The 19,888-nt window shown below is 38.6% G+C and overlaps 1 protein-coding gene across 1 annotated transcript in view; it reads left to right on the top strand.

The window, feature by feature from the left end:
- Positions 1-6,572: 6,572 nt before the first annotated feature.
- cdh23 (cadherin-related 23) overlaps positions 6,573-19,888 on the top strand; it is a 201,307-nt gene continuing 187,991 nt past the window's right edge. The window contains exons 1-2 of the mRNA XM_084948030.1: positions 6,573-6,800; positions 19,324-19,417. Coding sequence (XP_084804156.1) covers positions 19,333-19,417 — 85 coding nt within the window. The 5' untranslated portion in view covers positions 6,573-6,800; positions 19,324-19,332. The remainder of the gene's footprint in view (positions 6,801-19,323; positions 19,418-19,888) is intronic.

Genomic DNA, 19,888 nt, shown 5'->3' with positions numbered 1-19,888 from the left:
CTAAGAGCAGACTCAACAGATTTTGTGTACCACACAGCAAGCCATAGTAATAGTCAGGTAATTTTATTAAAGATACTCGGACACCCCACGGAGCTAAAGCTTAGCAGAAATCTGTCTGCTGCAGCTGCTTACATGGGTACACCTGTCACTCAAGGGAGTCACATCCCAAAGAGGGAGGCTTTTAAAAGTAAACAATGACTTAAAAAGGTCTAATCAGTCAGAAAGTTTGTGTAGGATTATTAAAATATATTCTCAAGTGTCAGGATCAGGGGAGTCTGGATGGGTTCCCCCCCCCATTTCCTCTCCAGGAAATGGGGGGGGGGGGGGGGGGAGGGGGGGGGGGGGGACTTCGGATGAAGTAACCTTCGGGGCCTTCCTGCTCTCTGCACCTGCAAGATTTATTCAGGAGATCTGTACTATCTACCATGGTGGCTCTGTTCTTCATCTCCTTTGTACTCCCTTCTGCTTCTTGTCTCCTGTTTAGAATCCCTGACCCACAACCTGCTCACCCACTACAAGAACCCTCCTGTTTACTCAATACCCCCTGGACTGGCATCTGCCCACAAACTCTCCACTGCACTCGTTATCCTAGCTCCAGAACCCAGCCTGCCCGGAGACTTAGTCCCTCACTTCCTTTACTCTTTCAACAACAAGTAAGGATTTCTAATTCAGTCACTACAGACACCATACCCATTTATTTCTATGTTTGCCAGGCGTAACATTGTTTTTACCTGTCCACAGACCCTCCATGACCCCCAACGTGGTAACGGCCCTCTGCCCGCTCACTTCACTTTTGCACCTTGTAAATAAAAACACCTGAACACCAACATTACTGTCTGAATCTGCTTACTGGGTCCAGTAAAGGTGAGATTGTTACATTAAAGTGCTTTTCCAGTTTTTAATTCTAAAAATATGAAACACTCACAAGCAACAACTCAGGGTGGATCAGTACAGATACTCCCATAGGACACTGAGACACACAATACAAAATTAAAAATTAAAAAGTTAATATTATAGTAATATGATGTTAATAACAATACCTTGCCTCACACCCAAATTAGGCAGAATCAGCTGTCTTGCTTTCAAAGCTTTTTCCTGTTTAATCGAGAATTTAAACAGGTCAGCACTGGCACTATCATCTTCAGTCTGTGACTCTGTGTTTCCCCAGATTTCCTCACACATGGTAATTTCGATTGCATAACAAAGCCATACACTCCAGTCCTATACAGTCCTATTACAATGGTAAAAGAAAAAAGAAAAAAAAGAATACATACTGACAGAGATAAAAGAACAAAATTAAAATATGACCAGCACTGTGTTTGGAAAAATGTCCAATTAAAGTTATTACCAAAGAACGTTTCTAATTCAAACTCGCCAATGACAGTGAAACTCCATTAGGTGTGGGATCCCTGCGCAACTGTAATTAAGTAACGGAGGAGGAGAAGTGGGTTGAGTATCAAACACAGACAGCTATCCAGCGTGTGTGTCTTCTGAGCAAATTATGCTCTCTCTTTTCATGCCATTCTGCTCTCTGTAATTTAATTTTAATACGATTCTAAGAAACAAGCCAAGGTCTACCATGCTCCTTGTTATTCATGAGAACTCAGCCTACCATCTGTTATCGCAACTAAGTCTGTCAAAAAAACAACCTAAATGTATTACACTGTCGGCTGCGACGTGTCGGGCGCTTCTGTTTTTTGGATGCACAACAAAAGTAGAATCATGTTACTGCCCTTTATGCTTTTTTTAAAAAGTGATTCATCCCCTGTAGGCGCTTTAAAACCTCATCAGTTACAGATGTTTCCAAAACTGAACTGCTTTACAGTCTGCATCACATTACAAGTGCAATCAACTGTAAAAGGCGGTAAGTACATTGCCAATTACATCCCTCCAATATAGACTGGCCCCTAAGATTTTGAACATTTAGTGAGTGCTCAGGCTTTCCTTTTGCTAAATCCCTGTGCAATATGTAAATGCATATTTTGGCATGGCTAGAGGTCTAAGTTTTAGGTTAATGATATTTTATTAATTTTTTGTGGAAATGATTCATTCTGTTTAAGAGTGAATTATTTTTAGGCAAACTGGTTACTCACCACTGACTGAGGGAACGAGTCAAAGGTGATGCCAAGTTTAACAGCAAAACTTTGCAAAGTAATCAGATGGGAAATTATATGAAGTTTAACTATATTACTTGTTTGATTCTACTGTTTACACTGCATGATGTTCTGTTGTGCTCTCAGTTGCTGAAAGTGTCTTTGGAACATCAAGATTTTTTTTTTCTTATCTTTATCTGACTGGCTAGCCCAGAGCAATCCCCCTTCAGCCTTCTCTCTCTCTACAAACATGTTATAACTCACAGAGGCGACATCCATTCTTTGTCGTTGATCCTTTGTATCATATCTTTCCATCACAGATACTGCAATGGCATCCTAAGGTAAGCTTTCATCCTGTATGTAGCTGACAAGAGCAGGTGTGCCTCTAATGTGCATCAGCCTCTCTGTGGAGTAGACAGAAAACACACCTTTTGCAAAGAAGAATGATGGGACAGTAGCGGCAATACTGAACCCAGAGCTGCTTGGCATGGCCTTGCTGTAAGTCCTTCCAAAGGTGTTAGGTAACCCCTACTAACAGGGCTGCGCATTAACCTGCAGCCCAGCAATTGTCTAGGTGTTCAGGACTGCCAAGGGAAGCTGCCTTGGAAATACCAGCGTATGATAGACTGAGCTGTCTGCACCCTCCTGCCCATTTTGGCACCAGCTTCTTCCAGATGACAGCTGGGAAGTAATTAGCAAACTACCACATTCTTCAAAACACAGAAGGACCTCTCTCTGTCGGCATGTAAAGGCGCAACCGCTCGATGTCAGGATACAACTGCTTCCCCCTGAACTATGTGAAAAACGATCAACTGTTTCTGCAGGTCCAGCCTAAATCTTTTCATTTTGAGCGGGGAATGCTAATAATTTAAAGGCTGATGTAGCTCTAATAAAAATGAGTGTGTGACATGAGTAAATTAATCTATCCCCACTGTCAAAACACCAAAATACAGCATGGATACCTCCAAGTAATAGAGTTTCATAAAGTGGTAATCGAGATGTGATCTAGCTTCTAAAAGTAAATAAGAACAATGCAAGTGTGGCCCAATAAAGCATTATACATATTAAAGTAAGCAACATATTTGTTTAATTTTACAAGAATAGTAATGCGCATATTAGCATAGCATGGAAACACAGTTGCTATTAATCACGTTAATTAAAGCTTTGTGGCTAAACTCTGTTAATGTCATTAGTAACACCTGTGTTTATAACTACTCTTTTGCTGTATGTTTTTACTTTACGGACATACTCATAGTTTATGAGTGCTACACACAGTTTAAACTGCACTCTAAGCCTCTGCAGCTAATTATTGTTTACATTGGTGTCATTCCGGTTATACCTCTGAAGTGTGCGTTTCCACTAACATGGCTAACTTGGAACGTAACACAAACTAACAGCCATCATCAATTTTATTTGTTCAACTGTGATAGTCTTGGCATGACAAATAAAAATGGCTGCCATGGAAAGGACAAGCTGCTAATACTTGAAATACCTTCAGGTTACAACAGTTCCTGTTTCTGAAAATGTGTTAAAGGTAAGCGTGTTATCATTCTGGCAAGGATTTGTTTTTGTAAGAATATTGGATTTTTATCTCTTCCTTGGCTCATACTTGACGCAGTGACTCGGGTTTTCTTGGCCTGTGTTAACCACGTTAGCAATATTGATCATAAAATAAAAGTGTTACTGGAAAGCGTTAGCATGTGTTTTCATTAGCATCAGTGTCTTGATAAGTGTTATCTTGGTCAGATATTTGTTAGATAAGAACGTAATAGGAAAGCTTAAAAAGGCATATTACAAACAGGCATATGACTGCCTGTTCAATAATAATAATATTAATAATAATAATAATAATAATGATAAAAATAATAATTTTGATTTTTGTGGCAGTCAAATTGAAACAGCAGAACATTTACTTTAAGTGTAGTTTTGCAAAATGGTCACTAGAGAGCAGCAAAATATCACTGAATCCTAGTTAGAAAATAGCTGAAACTGTATGTTTCTGTTTTTAGGCTCCATACCTGTATCACTTGTATTTAAAATGAAAAACAAATATCCTCAGAACAGCAGCATATTTACCTGAACACAAACAAGCAAACTCTAAATCACTCCCAGACTGGTTTTCATGTGTGTTTCCTTTTGGTAGGACACAAATAAGAAAGTTTTATTTATTTGATATCTATCCTGAGGCATTTGATCCTCAATAATCTAAAGTTCAAAATAAAAGACCTGCACACACAACCGGAGGCACTGTCATGATAGTCTTGTCATGTCGGCACAGTGCAGTATTGTAGATGCTAGTATTGTCCAAAAATACTATTGATAGAAATTCAGAAATAGGTACAGAGGGTGTAATAAAACACAGGCAAACATAAATGAAAATAAAGCATATATGGCAGAGACTATGCAATTCTAAAGAGATTAAAAGGTGAAATTTGGTAGGACCACCTTTGTTTTTAAACACAGCCTGAACTCTCTCAAGTAGTCTTTAGGAATAGTCCTCCAGGCTTCCTGAAGGACGCACAAAGCTCTTCTTTGGATGTTGGCTGCCTTTTGTTCTGTTCTCTGTCCAGATGATCCCACACTGCTTCAGTAATGTCGATGTCCCAGCACTGAGGAGGCCAATTTATGACTGATGGAGTTCCATTGTTTGTTTACTGTCCAGGTAGGCTTTCACTGCACTGGCCGTGTGTCTCTGCTGACTTCTCCAGTCCACTCCATAAGAGTGATGCCACCGATTTTCAGTCCAGTTTTTGTGTATTTTGGCATACCTGAGCCCTTTGTCTCTGTTTCCATTTGTTAGGAATGGCTATGACAGTCACTCTTCCACTGAGAGTGAAATCAACATTTCATTTGATCTGAGGTCACATTACAAGTCTTTGATGTAGACAGTTTCTTTCACCTGCCACTTCTTATTTTGTCTTCCACCCATCAAGTTTCCTCAGATTTTTTTTAAAATATACACTGCAATCCATGTCAAAATATGCCAAGTTTTCTGGCTAATAGTTCTCTGGGAATCTGGGAATTTTATGGCTGTCGAATTTTCTGTTCAGCTAAAGAAATGGGAAAAAATAAAATAAAAACAGAAATTCCAGAGAGGCCGATAGTAACAAAGTGCCTAAAGATACAATTTAAAATTGGTTCTTTGCTGTGTTCATCCATTGCATTAGGTACCCTTTTTGTGCTTGAATGACTCAGCCAGTGTTAAGTGTCTTAATAAATACACTTGACCTGAAAATGGTGAGGTAAAAAAAACTTCACAAAGCCTGGAGAACTATTGCTGAAGACCACTTTAAAAATGTATTAGAAAATCTGGCTCCTTGGAAGAAAAATATAAAAAAAATGAGGGGTAGTTCAAAAGTTTAATACAGTACTATATTTGCACAGGTACAGTGTGATCTATAGCCCTTGTGCAGTCACATGTTGCAGTGAATTTTGCAGTCTCTTGATGGAGGCAAGTGTTCTATATATCACCGGCCTGGTAATAAAGGGGTTATTCTTGCCCTTGGCTAATATATGCTAATATATGCTATATTCATATGGCATATATTAGCAGAACCAAGTTTCAGCTTCTTTTTGGCAGGCACCTGCTAGTGTTACTGATTTCAGAAAAGCTGAAACACATCGCATATTTCTCACAGTTTCAGTTGCAGATCTTCCAAGAAAGTAAAAAAAAAATGATCAAAGACATCTATTTACGTTACATAGCAAAATCCATTCAAAGTGTTGTACAGACAAACTAATAAAAATGTGAGAGTACGTTAGTATAACGTAATAAAAGTGTGAGAGAAGGAGATTGCATTAAAAATTTCATTTAAAAAACAAATCTTTGATATTACAGTTTGAAGTTGTAACGTATTCGTGGAATTATAATTTTAGGGTTAAAAAAAAAACCCTCTATAATACTAAAGAAAGAAACCCAATAATTTTCTCATGTAGGTGTCACAGGTTGCCTTATTTCGACAATTCTTATAATATGTAATACGTGTAATTCCTATAATTTACACTAGGTGGTGGTATCGCACTGACTATTCGCCTCTTATCAATGAGCTCTGTGATTAACTGATATCAAATTTAATCTGTGCGATATATCAGCTCATGAGCTTATGTAGAAGCTCATAAACAGATCTGTGTAATCGCACTAAATTCATTCTGCTTTGGTGAAGCGCGCAGATGATTTTCAAAATATCTGTTTTACATTTTTCCATTGACCTAAACGCAGCAGCCGGGCCATTCCTGTATGCTTGCTTTTGCAAAAGAAGCTGCAGTCAGTTAATGCCCCAATAAAAGCATAATATGCAAATCATGTGGTGACATATGGGAAAGGATTTGTGCTCGAGGGCTTATGCGAAAAACAGGTGAAAAAATGTGAAAGAAAAAATATTTAAAAGTTATGGTGCCTGTTGGAGTGCTACCCTGGCTATGGAGCAGTGGGTATAACGCTGGACATTATGGGAGCTTCGGAGAAGAGATGATTTATGCTGCGCTTGGTGGATTTGCAGTGGCAATTTTGAACACTGAGATTTGAAATTTGCAATCACCGGGGCGTTGGTGGTGATAGAGTAAAGCTAACGGGAGAGACACGGAGAGAGAGAGGGAGAGGGGAGAAAGGAGAGAGGGAGAGGGGAGCAGATACTTGGTAACGCATCACAGCAGGACAGGCAATCGAGTCTAAAGGCGCCCAGCCAGCGACGGACACGGACGAGGAAGGTAGGACAATATGATAATGACTTGATCACACAGTTATGAGTTTGTGGACACAAAGCAGAAATGGAGTGATGACTGCAACAGGGGAGAGCTTTCCACATAATTAATAATGTTTTGCGTGATCTGTTCTAGCACTTCAATCACCATGTGCCGCAATTTGCGACTTTTTTATGCTCACATATAGGTCTCTGACTTCGACATTTGGTGAGGCAGTGCGTTTTCAATTTCCGCACAAAGAAGAGTTTTGGAACTAGTTGCCTGGTGATGCAATTAATGTTTTAATGTGGTCGAATTTTACAGAAATGTTGGACATTAAACAGCACCCGCACTTCATTCAAGTTGGGTCGTTTTCTGTAATGCCTCCGTCCAACTGTTGCTGCTGTATCTTCTTGTTACGTTATTTTATCAGAGTAACTAAAGAGTCCGTACATGTGAGGTAGGGTGCATTCTTGCGCAGAGGTGTCAGGTGTACGGTGTTATCTCAGGTAGCCCTGGCGACTCTAGAGGTGCCTGCTGGGAAGCGCCCCGGTGCCCACTTACTTATTCATGTGTCACCTGAACACCGCTGCGACGCAAAGCTTACTTATATATATGTATATATATATATATATATATATATATATATATATATATATATGCGTGTGTGTGGATTTGCTTCATAAATAGGTGATGCTGCAGCTTTGCATAGTAGCGCCTGTGTACTTGTGGTTGTTATGAAGCTGAATGACATCTTTATATGCTTGCCTCTAGCAAAGTGAAATATGTGACTATGAGGAAAGAGTAGCTCAATCAAGTTCTTTTCAAACTGTAAACCTGATAAAGTGGGCAGAAATCCACTTTATATGTGTTTTCATGTATTTATTTATGTGAGCAAGCTTCTTACCATAGCAGTAATGAATCAATTGTGATCAGGGCTAATATAGTAATATCTTTTTGCCTTAAACAGTATAATTCAGATTAAACATTGTAATAAGCAGCTGCAGTTTTAATCGGGATTCATTAATTAAACAGTCACCAAGATTTTTGTGCCTCTGAGACCTGAAAGAGTGTCACTACTTTTATTGTAATCCACTGCAAGATCATTTTGGCCTTGGTAATCCCATATTCTGGCTTAATACTGTAAGTGCAAATATAATTGTTATGCTATTGTGACTTTGGTTATAATGTTAAAATATACCATAAAAACTATATTTGCTTGTTTCATAAGCCTTTAAAATGATTGTTAGAATGTGACCTTCTGTTCAAAGAATCTCATGTTTTATATTCTTCGTGTGATAAACTGAAGAGAAACTATTTCAGTGTTTCATGCATTATGTGGGGAAAGCACGCATCTGACAGTTGCCCTTTCTGAGTCACTGTCATTCTTTAAGTTCAAAAATGGGAGAAAAAAATAGTGAAACGGAGAGTCCATATCTGACAGACGCCTTGACTGACAGCCTCAAATGAAACCCAATATAGATATGGTGACTGTACTGGACTGTTGTATGAGGTCTCAGGCAGGAAGCAGAGCAGAGGATAAAGACAAGAAAAAGCTGTAGTACTGTAAAGTTTAAGAAAGGTAAACTTGCATAAGAGGAAAAGGTGGGAAGATAATGAAGAGTGTGGAAAAGTGATAGATATTAAAATGAGGCAAGTCATTTTGTTCTGTGGTGTTGGCATAATTGCTGCAGCTCAGCTAATCTGTGGAAATTGTGAGTGGAACCATTGGGAAAGGGCTGCTGTTAATTATCAGGTGTAAAAGCATCTGAACAGGCTGTATACCTGCTCTTGAGTGACAAAGAAGTGATGGCTGAAATGTTGGTACTAGTTATTTGTATGTTTGTTTATTTTGAATTAATAGATTTCTAGAAGTCAGAATTGAGTTTAACAGATTTTTTAAATTATCATCTATGTACAGTGCACATGTATATTAACTCTCCATATGACAGCTTTCAGCACAAAGCTCACAGATGAAAGGTTTCCGGCCTTTTGACTTTCAGTTTTAATAACTACACCACATTCCCTGTGATTATAGCCATTGCATGTTTCCCACTTTTCCAATTTCTGCACCAGCCTCTCTCCTGGTCCAACTACGTGTGGTCATTAAATCAGCCAAGGCAGTCGGGCAGAACTGAAGAAAACAGGCTGGAGAAGAGGAGAGGGAAGAGGAGACGATTTAGCTCAGCCAGTTGTTTTACAGGTGCTGCCATCCTTACGGATGTGAACACAGGCTTTTCTTTGTAATGGTGTACAAAAGGCACATATTTGATCAGATCAGTGACAGTGTCCTCTTAGTGAAGGAGATGGCTAAAAGAGTTGGTTGTAAACCCAACAATCCACAATAATCCTGTTCTGGTCTATTGCTACTAATCCCTGTATTGATTCTTTATTGTGTAAGTGTGAAACCATTATGAAGGAATTTAGAAATTGAAATTTCCCTAAGGAGAAGACTGAAGCTTTTTATTCATTGTAGTGAAAACACTGGGGATTCATATCTAAGCCAGTAGCATTTACCATATTGAAATGTGTTCTCCCCTGGAAATAAACCATGCCATGTAAAACAAACAAAACAGCAATTTAATGGCAGCTCTGTGACAAATCCTTGTTGTTGGTATTTATGCCTGGAATACTGCCCTGAAGTCGGAGTGGAACAGAATGAAAGATGATGGAGGGGGAGGAGAGATAGGGAGGGCGAGGAAAGATGGGAGGCAGGACTCGTTGAGGTGAATGGTTGGGATGCAAAGGTCATCTGTGTCGGAGAGGAGCTGCTAAATGTTGTGTTTTAATCTTTCAAACAGAATAGACAGTCAAGTGCAGGCAGAGTAGCATGACTGTATCCTAACAGAGACAGAGACAAAAGGAGATGAATGAGTCTCTACAGGCTATCGGCTGCCCTGTGACACAGCTGTCTGTGTTTATGTTGTCTGATATACACTCGGGCCTCTGCTGGGACAGCGTTACCAAGCTCATCGCGGCGCATGAAGGCCAAGTGGAGAAAGAGCCTGGTGACGATACAGGCGTTTTATGACTGACATGAAAATTTGGGAAGGAAGCAATCAGTTCAGATTATGGGGGAGTTAAATTTGTTTAGCGTCACAGAATCTGAGCGTGAAAGAAAGAAAAATCACAGGTTAGCCCTGAATTGAGGGAAATATAGTGCATATTGAAATAGATGGTGCGTTATTTCTCTGATTATGGTATAAAAAGAAAGGAAAGAATTTAGAGCTGTTTTAGGGTATCTACTGTATGGCTGACAGGAGTGGAGATAAAAAACATTGTGATCGAGTAAAATGAAAGTGGAGTTGAGAACAACAAGGACGTGACAGTATATGGATCTTGGCTTTTTAGCAGTAGATGGATGAGAGGAAAAAGTCACCTAGTATATCATTATGTTCACACCACATACTTATACCACATAAAAGCCTAAAATAAGAGCATTAAGATTGCGTTGTCACTGTGCACTTAAGAAAAAGGAGATGACAGGAGGAGATACAGCTGTCTGACTCTGCCGTGGTGTTTTAAATGAAAGTCTTATGAGACAACGAGCTGTAATGTTTATCTTTTTTCCCCACACAAAAGCCCATTATGATACTTTTTTTTGTGCATCATTTTGTGTTTGTTTTTCATGCGTCGAATATGGATCTAGTCAACTGTTCTCACTTTTTCTGGGAAATTAATATTAAAGACATTCCTTCAGAACCGTTCTTGGCTTTCATAGCGTACATACATCATCATCATTTATCATCCACGCTTAAGCATTTAATCACCTAAACATTTAAAATGACTTGTATATCCACAAATGTGCTCCTTTACCATACTGTAATAACACATGCCTGCTCTGTCACAGGTGTTGATTTTTGTCCCTCTGCTCTTTAGCCCACAGCCTCCGTGATTTCCCCAAAGTATTCGAATTTTGATTGGTTAGAGCACTGGATTTTCCAGAGCTTCATCCCAGTCCACCTTAGATGAGCTCAGAAGGCAGCAGCTTTTGTGGATCTATATTATATGTTTTTCTCTTCTTTGCATATTAGAATTTTAGGTGTGTGTGAATGTGTGTGTGAATGGGTGGATGACTGAATGTGTAATGCGCTTTGGGGTCCTTAGGGACTAGTAAAGCGCTATATAAATACAGGCCATTTACCATTTTTAACTCTCAGTGCATTTGTAGTTGGAGTGATACACTGTCTTTGCTAACAGTTCACTAGATTTTTAAAAATGATCCCTGAGCCCATGTAGTGATTTTCACTGCAGAACTTTGCCTCTGAGGGGATTTTATTGGTTTTTGGCCGTAATGCTGTTATTTCATATTTGTTAACCCCTTAATTCTTTGAGTATCATATTTGATGCAGGCAGTTTTCTGTGAGTTTTGGAGACTTCTGCATCATCAGTGTGGATTCCCCCCCCCCCCCCCCCCCCCCCCGAAAAACAATACATTTTTGAACAATAAAAAAATGGCAGCAAATAAGATGCAAATTAATCGTTAAATATGGAAATTAACATTTAATTTATTTATTTATTTACAGATTTGTGAGATAGTTCAATGAACTCTCAATTTTGTAAGAAACTTGGATTTCTGGCAATCATTTCATGGTTAGGCATTTCATTTTTTAGATTTTTCCATGTAATCCCTCTGGGATGGTAATTTTTTCTTATATTGAATCATCTTGTTAATTAACTGAGTTGTGAAATGTTTCACCAGATGTCTCTTTTAAGCACTACACTATTTTTGCACTCTTTCCTTGCCCCTGCTCCAACATCCTTGAAACCCTGTTGTTACTGTTATTATCCCATGTAACACTGAACATGCTGAGGACAGACTCTTGGGTCACGCCAGTAAGACCATAATTGTTTTATTAGTAACTGTAATGTGATCACTGAATTTAGGAACAGCAAAACCTTATTATACATTTGAATGTGTTGCACCCAGTGCTGATGGTAACTTGCTTTTCACACGTTGTGGCGTTGGTCAACACGGGACAGGGTGTATCAATTGCACCTTTTCAAGCGTTTTGTTACAGGCTGCTGTAATGATGTGCCATTCAGTGCTCCCGTGCTGTTCTGGATAATTACCATCTCCTCAGGTTCTGTGTAAGCTGCTCCCTCTCCCCTACCGTGTTTTGCAAGGCACTACTGTCAGCCCATACAGGATCAAAGCCGATGCAGGCATCTCCATTGGAAGAACAGTGTTGTCTTGGCATGTGATCTACAGTCCCCCATATCTTCTAGTGGGGAGTTAGTGATCTTTTATTGAAGGAGGTTTCACTCCAGCTGCTTTCTGAACAAGCCAATCAGCAGGGACCAGCTTCGGCTCATCTGAGAACTGGAAGCTGCTTATGTTATGTTTTCTCCAGTTCCTTAAGGCTTGTGGTTATTTGGAGTTTTGGTGTGCATATATATGAATGACAACTCACATGGTTATTAGAAGTCTGGGCTTAGGTCACTCTCATAAAAACAATAAAACAGAAATATTTTAAAAATCAGTCAAAAACCTGATTAAAAGTTAAAAAAAAAATACATTTTTATTCAGTAGGCAAATAATAAACAGAATTCACATTTTTATTCTCAAATTTGAGCCGGCACACCCGGACTTCTCTGAGAAGTCTGAAATTAATCAAGCATAACGTTTAACCACTAAAGCTAGTTTGTTCTGTTCTGGACTGAAAGTACACAACTGTAATTTAGCATCTTAATCAAAAAATAACACCTTTTAATTTTTAAAATGTTATTTTGTAAAACAGTCAATTTGAAAATTCTGAGCATTAAAAATATAATTTTAATTTAAATGCTTGCTCACACCGGTGGATTTAGCCATTACAGAAGCATAAAAAGTGATTTTGATAATTAGCAATGCTGTTAGGTACTTTGCTGGACATGTGTTGTTTTCCAGGATATAGTATCTCAGTGGCTATTGGCTTGATTTTCTCAAAACTTTGACGAAATCAGTTCACTCATAATCAGGGATCTGTGCCAGTGTGATTACAATTTCTACTCAGAAAGCACTGCATGCCCTGCAATCCAAATGGCATCCTGTTTACACTGCACTCTTGTCATGTAAGTGAGGTTTGCTGACTAAGGGTTTCAGAAAGTCATGTCATATTGGAGATGAAGAGATCAGGAGGGCGGGAAGGAAGACATTACTCAGCTCATCAGAGCGGTGCTGCCCCTCCCTTCTCCCTGACAAAGCCAAATGTCTGCTAATCTGTCTGTGATCACTGTGCTAATGAGTGATGGCTTTTTTATGAGCACCAAGGGCAAGCCGAAATCACTCATTGATTTGCTGTAATAACCCAGATTTGGCTGCCTGCTGAGGTCCAACACTCTCCCCTGAAAATGGTGCCTTTGGGATTAAAGCAAGTCAGACACAATTGCCATGTAATCAATAATATCGAGTGGTGTAAGCCAGGAGATACCATGTGGGAAGGCAAGCCTCTTTGGACAGAACACACTGGGTTCAGATATTACTCTTAACTTTATGGTGCCTTAAAAGGTATATCACTGTCAGATAAACTGTGGGGTTGTAAATCATTACACAGACATGGATCACCACTATCCTAAACTTTACCACCACGACATGTATAAAAATGTTTCCCTAAATATTAAACAGACAGTAAGTGGACTATTGGACTTAAATTGTGGTGTGCGTAAGTGTGAGAAACTTGTGATCCAACATTTACAGGTAAAGATAAGCTCCTTTAACCACAACAAGCAAGTCTTAAGAACAGCCCAAGGTTCTCCTTTTGAAGTGTAGTTTCGATGAGATGTACTTACCCACAAATAAAAAGAGCATGGCCCTTAAAAATCTGTATTTGTTGTGTTGCTGATCTATATTTTAGTAGATATGATTTCTTCCAAAGCTTAGCACAGCGGCCCTCAAACATTTTCTGGACTACCCCACTTCAGAATCGAGTTGGGTGGTAAATTGGAAAAATGTAGAAAACACTAATAGCAGAAAAATGTGATGACTAAAAAGTGAAAAACATGGAAAAGACAGGTAGAAAAAACAGAAATGGGAGAAAGATGAACAGTAGCTCTGACAGAAACTGGGGAGCTGGTGGTGAAGGATTGATAGATGGTGACAGTATTACCAGTGGAGTGGGACGGTGCTGGAGAAGGACCCAAGTTGGTTTGAGGACCACCTCCTGCTGAGTCATGTCCTCTGCAGTTTAATTGGCACATTTTGAGTTCAGTTTTTAAAAACTTGGTTAATATTAAAAACAAATATATTCTTTAAATCTGTGTCTTTGATTATACAAAGATTTTTTTTTTGTTTGTGGACACATATTACTTGAACATGCTTAGAAATATTCTCCAGTTTCACTTTCGTACATCGTTTATACAAAGTCTGCTATCAAAGAATTGGTTTTAAGTTTGGAGTGTGTAAGACACGTGGCCATGGTTAGTGTTCCCGTGGAGCTATGCCGAGTTTGATTGCAACCCTTCACCTTCCCACACTCCCCTACTGTGAAGTGATTGCAGTGATACATACTGTATGCATGTTGAACTGCACATGTTCACACAATAGGCTGAGTTAAATACTTAACGAATCTAATTACTATTTCATTTTCCTTAATGTTTCAAACTGCACTACAACATAACAAGAGTGGTTGGGAATATGTTGTATTTCAGACTAATTGGCTTGTGTGATAAGATCACATTATGTGATTAGATCTTTGAAAAACTGATATGTTCTCAGAAACTTAAAATTAATCCATTAAAAAAAACACAGTTGATTTGTGGAAGCGGCCATGTTGCGCTGCCGTCTTGAATACAGTATACATTTATTTATGTTTCTTTTTGCTAAATTTATAATATAATGTGTTTCAAAAGCCATGAAACAAGCATTAAACCAGTCAATCAAACTACAAACCAACACAAGCATTGTTGAAATGATTTTTTACTAAGTTTTTGCTTTCCTTCTTTTTGTTACGTGTCCAAAGCTTGGATGCAGCATTTTTCGTTGGAACACAATGCTTCAGTTGTGCAGTCGGCTAGTGTTTGACTTTTCCTTCATGATGTTTCCATGTTACAGACTGGACAGGTTAGACTCAACACACATGGTATTACAACAACATACATAATACACATAGTGTGACTACACACAGTAATATGTTTTAAAGGGAAAAAAAATCACAGAATTAACAAACATGGGGCTGAAGTTCTAAACGCTGGTTTTGACTTATTTTTGATTAATTTCTCATCCCTGTGTGTTGTCAGATAAAAAAAAAAAAAAGTAAAATCATCCTATTTCTGATGCCTACAGTTTAATGAGGGAGATTGTCCATGTATATTCGAAAGTAACTTTATTGCTTTGACCACAGACATGTTGTCCATCATATGTAAACATGTGTAATATGTCTGTAATAATCTATAAAATTTTCAAGGTTTGGAAGCCAAAAGGCAAAATGTATCAAAACCACATTAATCTAAAAGTATCACACCGCAGATACTGTAGACGCTGAGGGGCAGGCAGAGGTGTGACCATCAGACAGAGAGTCAAATCTTCTTCTAACAATGAGGCCAATACTGTCATAACTATGTGAGATCATAAATGGCCATAATTCACGATGGAAAGAGAAAGTGAAAATGGATCTGGCTTCTGGCATCTGCTGCTGCATAATTCTCTCACAGCTGGATGAATGACGAGAGCCCCGCAAGGTGCAGGAGCAGCTGAGTGTACCTCAGCACATGCTGACAGCAGTATGTCAGTTACAGTGTATTCGTTTGTTGGTTCACTAACTGTCTTGTGGCTCATATGTTGGTATAAAAATAGGAGTAATCAGTGGCTGATGCAGACCGTCATCTTAATTTCTGAACAGGAATTTTGAAAAATAGATAAAAGTTTCGAAATACTGCATTATTATAAATGTTGTTACTGTTGTGAGTGCAGCTAATCATTAAAACTTTATCACGCTTCCTAAACCAAAACCAGTGTGTGGAACAGGAACTCTGGGGCCCCATAGCTGTTATCTGCTCTCCCTGGGGAGCACACTGCCCAAAAGGTTCTAATAATTAGTTCCAACTTGCATATCAAGGCTCATCATTGGCATTACGTGCTATGACATGGGGACTCAACAACAGTCTTTACAGTGCAAAAAACATGCAGGCTCCAGGAACAGGAACATAACCAAGAGTATGCTTGTTGTTTTTGAGGATTATGCGCCACAAGTTTGTTCCCCAGGGTCAGACTGTTATCATAGAGTCATAGCATGTCCTGAAGGGTCTGAGGTAAAACATTTTTTCTGGAACCAACCTGAGCTGTGGTGCATCACACTGTTCCAGTGTATATATGGGTAAATTTCTTTGGCTGGACCAACGCAGTCGTTGCTCATTACCAAGCCTACTCATCGGATTTAGCTCGCGGCAACTTTTGTCTCTTCACAGAAATGAAAATTAAGTAAAAGGGCCACAGCTTTGACAGGAAGCATTCTTAGCATAGACTGGAGAACTAGAAACAGTGTGCTCCTGCAGAAGATCACTGCATAAAAGTTGCCAAATTTAAATAATGCAGTTTTTCACTTTTTACTGAATTTTTAGAGTTAAGTTATTATGAATAACTTTCAAGTTTGTCATTTGCTCAAAGCAGTACTTAGCAGCTGGTTACTTTCCTTATGCCTCAGGCAGGCCGTGATAGGAGCCTGGAGTGATAGGCACAATCCAGGTTACACACATAGATAAAACAGGAGGCAGGTTGATGTGTGAGATTCCCTCGTCCTCCAGCTACAGTATTGTCCATCTGCAACTTTTGGGGGAATGCATGTTTGTGAGAATGTTTAATAATGAATCCACCTGCATCCAGGTCACAGCAGCGATGCTGATGCAGTAAGACTTTTTTTTATTTTCCATGGCTGCTCCCAACGCTTTCAGATCTAATGTGTCAGTCTCGACCAGTATCCGTCAGTCATATTCCCCCATTTGTCATCTCAGAAATGTCCGTTAGCATTTGGAGGAAGGCTGAGTAAGGGTCTGGATTATATGTGTGTGTGCGTGTGTGTGTGTTTGTGTGTGTGCAGGTAATGGACTGAGGGATCTGTTTCAGACAGCAATGTAAATATCCACCATTAATATGTAGGACAGGGTAAATAAAAATGATTTATATTGCACAACAGATATTTAGTACAAAATTCATCTTTCACAACAAAATTTTTTACAAAGATCTCTTTTTTGTTTTCAGGCATTTGCCTTTCCTCGAAGAGAATCAATAGAATATGACTTGATCCTATATAGAACTGCAGACATATAGAAAATGCTTTAATGGGATTACAAAAAAAGAATTAAAATACACTGAATGTCTTCGCTCACTTCTCTTTGTACAATTTCTTAAGATCTTTTTGGAGTAGACAGCTGGGAAATGGCTTTATTGATCGTTTTAATTCAGACTGATCAGCCCCAAGCGTCAATAAGAAACATTTCACCATTAGGTCCAGCTGTATTGTATTTAACAAGTTTGACACATTGTGTCAAATACCAATTAAGACCAGTAACAATATTTGATGATTCAAATATGTGATATTCTGATATACTATTAACCGCCATTTTTTCTATCGGACGCGTGAAACATAAACGGATTTCCCTAATAATTTTTATGTGTAGTTATTTACTTGACTGTAGAGTTTATAAATACTTTTGTGAGGGGTCTGCTTGGATCAGTTAGTTGTTGTGTTCCTGCTATTCTACACCTGTGTTACCAACAGGGAAGTTGCAGAGTGCCCTCTGGTGGACAAATTCTCCCACATTAAGATGGTTGAAGGGTGTTTCTTCCATCGCAATCAAATTTTAATTTATCAGCCTTTATAAATAATGATACTGATGTGTTTTGTTTTCAGTTACTGTTTGGTTACATTTATCTAGTTCGGTTGTCATAGGAAACCCCCTTTTACAGCATTAAAGGACTTCCGTCCTACATGGGGAAATTTGTTGCAGTGAAGGATTGCCCAGTGTGTTCAGATGTGGCAGTAAGGGGTCTTGTCTAAATGTCAGTATTTGGCGGATTCAAAACAAAACTCCCCTGAAAGCCAGGTGTTCAGGGTCCCAGAGAGATAAATTCATGTGAATAAAAGAGGGGGGAAGGAAAGGATGAAGGGATGAGGTAAAACAAATAATAGTGACAGCCATACAGACTGCATTGTTACAGGAATTGAAATAAAATAATGCCGAGGAAACTAGAATCCAAATGAAAACAAATGTGCCTATTGAAAGGGACACACATGCATAGCTAAAATAAAGACATATACACATACAAATACACTCACACACATATTTATACAATAAGCAATGACAGCCTATTCTTTACTTGAAATTTCTTTCTCACTCACCTGTAAATTTTAGCTGCCTTGCTGGAATTGAATCCACTGCATACAGAACACCTTTAACGGCACCACAGCAGTATTTGAATTGTATATCCATGCTTCTTACACTGGTGTCTCTTTAGTCATTTGCCATTCTTTGCTATTAGATACGTGAAGGAAAAGCAGCCCTATATTTGCACCATTTTTACCAATGGCACAGTGGGCTTCAGGAAGGAGGAGGATTTGGAAAGATAACACTCAAAAATTAAGTTGTCACCAAATGAATTTGCCTACCTGTGAGGCCCTGCTGAAACAAGGCACGGCAGTAGAAAGAATTATGGAGATATGGACATAGAAGTACATTTCAAAATACATGGCTTAACATAAAGTTTAACAACATGCTCAGTGTGTCCCCTGCACTGCATATGTCCATACGATAATCAAAGTCGCCCCATAGTTTTGCGAGCATGTCTGGAGACACTGCAGCCGCTGCTGTTGTTATGCTACCTACTGTACCAGCAACCACATGAAACTCACGAAAAATGTCTTTCTAACAGTACATGTGGTGATCGTTACTGGTGAATTAAAGCACTTTGAAATGAGTTGATTGTTTGTGATATACCCTGTGCTTGTGTTGGGGTATTATATGGCTAGAGAGCTCCAGCAATACTTGTAGTGTACAGGACAGCTGTATTATTTGACACACACATTTCAGCTTGTGGGCTTCACCAGGTTCACCATAAAACATACTGCAGACACCATTTGAAATAGGACAAGTATAATGAAAAAAAAAAAAATGCTAAAGCACCAGTCATATAATCCAAATACATTACACCCACATGCCATTTACATACAGCCATATGGGTTCAAGCTATTCATTGTCCTGAAGCAGTCCAATAATAATAATTATAAACATGTAAGTGGTAACTTAAATTGGAGCAGTATGTATATATATATATATATATATATATATATATATATATATATATATATATATATACATACATTTAAAAGCCATTAAGAACTTCTGGCTCAATTCATCTGGAAATAAACACTGAAAATAAGAACAATTCCACAGTAGAAAATTCTCTTCTTTTTTTTTTTTTTAGAGAACTGACATTACATTTTTTTGTTGGGCTTTACCCAAGAAAATGCTTGTAAAATTGAGGATGAAATGTTGTCTTTCATTGATATATTGAGGATCAGGCCTAGTTTTGGTAAACAAAATGATCTGTCTGTATTCTGTGTTTGTCTTTTATCAGGTGCAGGTGATGTCGAGGAGTGTGGGTTTGGGTGGCAGGATGGCAGTCGCCAAGCTCCTCCTTGCCTTCCTCTTTCTCCACTCTTTCTGTGAAGGTAAGTCCTGGCTGCGAAGAATAAGGATCTGTAAATCCACTGACTAGACTTTCATTTTGTCAAGTGTTGGTTATTAGGGAAAGGTCTTTATGCTGCATATTTTATACAGTTACCATAAATCCCTGCAGTAGTGGATCCATTTCAGTTTGATTTATGACCGTGGATAAAAAGTAGCAAATTGTGGTTTTAGTTGGCAGCTATTTTTGTGAATATGTAGAACAGTGTGAATTTGAAACTGAATAACTGAAAAGGTTTTAAATCAGTCAAACTTCCCAGAATAAAAGGCTTTAAAAAATGTATGTGGTGTCAACATTTAACTGGAGATCTACCTTTGTTAGTCAAATAAGGTATCACGAATAACTATGGGTTTTCTAGTATCTTTATCAGTTACTAGGCAAAACAGGAAGATGCTAGTTTATGTTAATTAGGTTGATAGCAGGAGTAGTTGTCCTGCTTCCTTCTCTGTTTCCT

The sequence above is a fragment of the Perissodus microlepis genome, chromosome 13, assembly GCF_051167445.1.
Source record: "Perissodus microlepis isolate ML-2025 ecotype Zambia chromosome 13, ASM5116744v1, whole genome shotgun sequence".
NCBI lineage: Eukaryota > Metazoa > Chordata > Actinopteri > Cichliformes > Cichlidae > Perissodus > Perissodus microlepis.
Note: the sequence above shows the minus strand (reverse complement) of the source record. Positions and strands in the feature narration are given on the sequence as shown.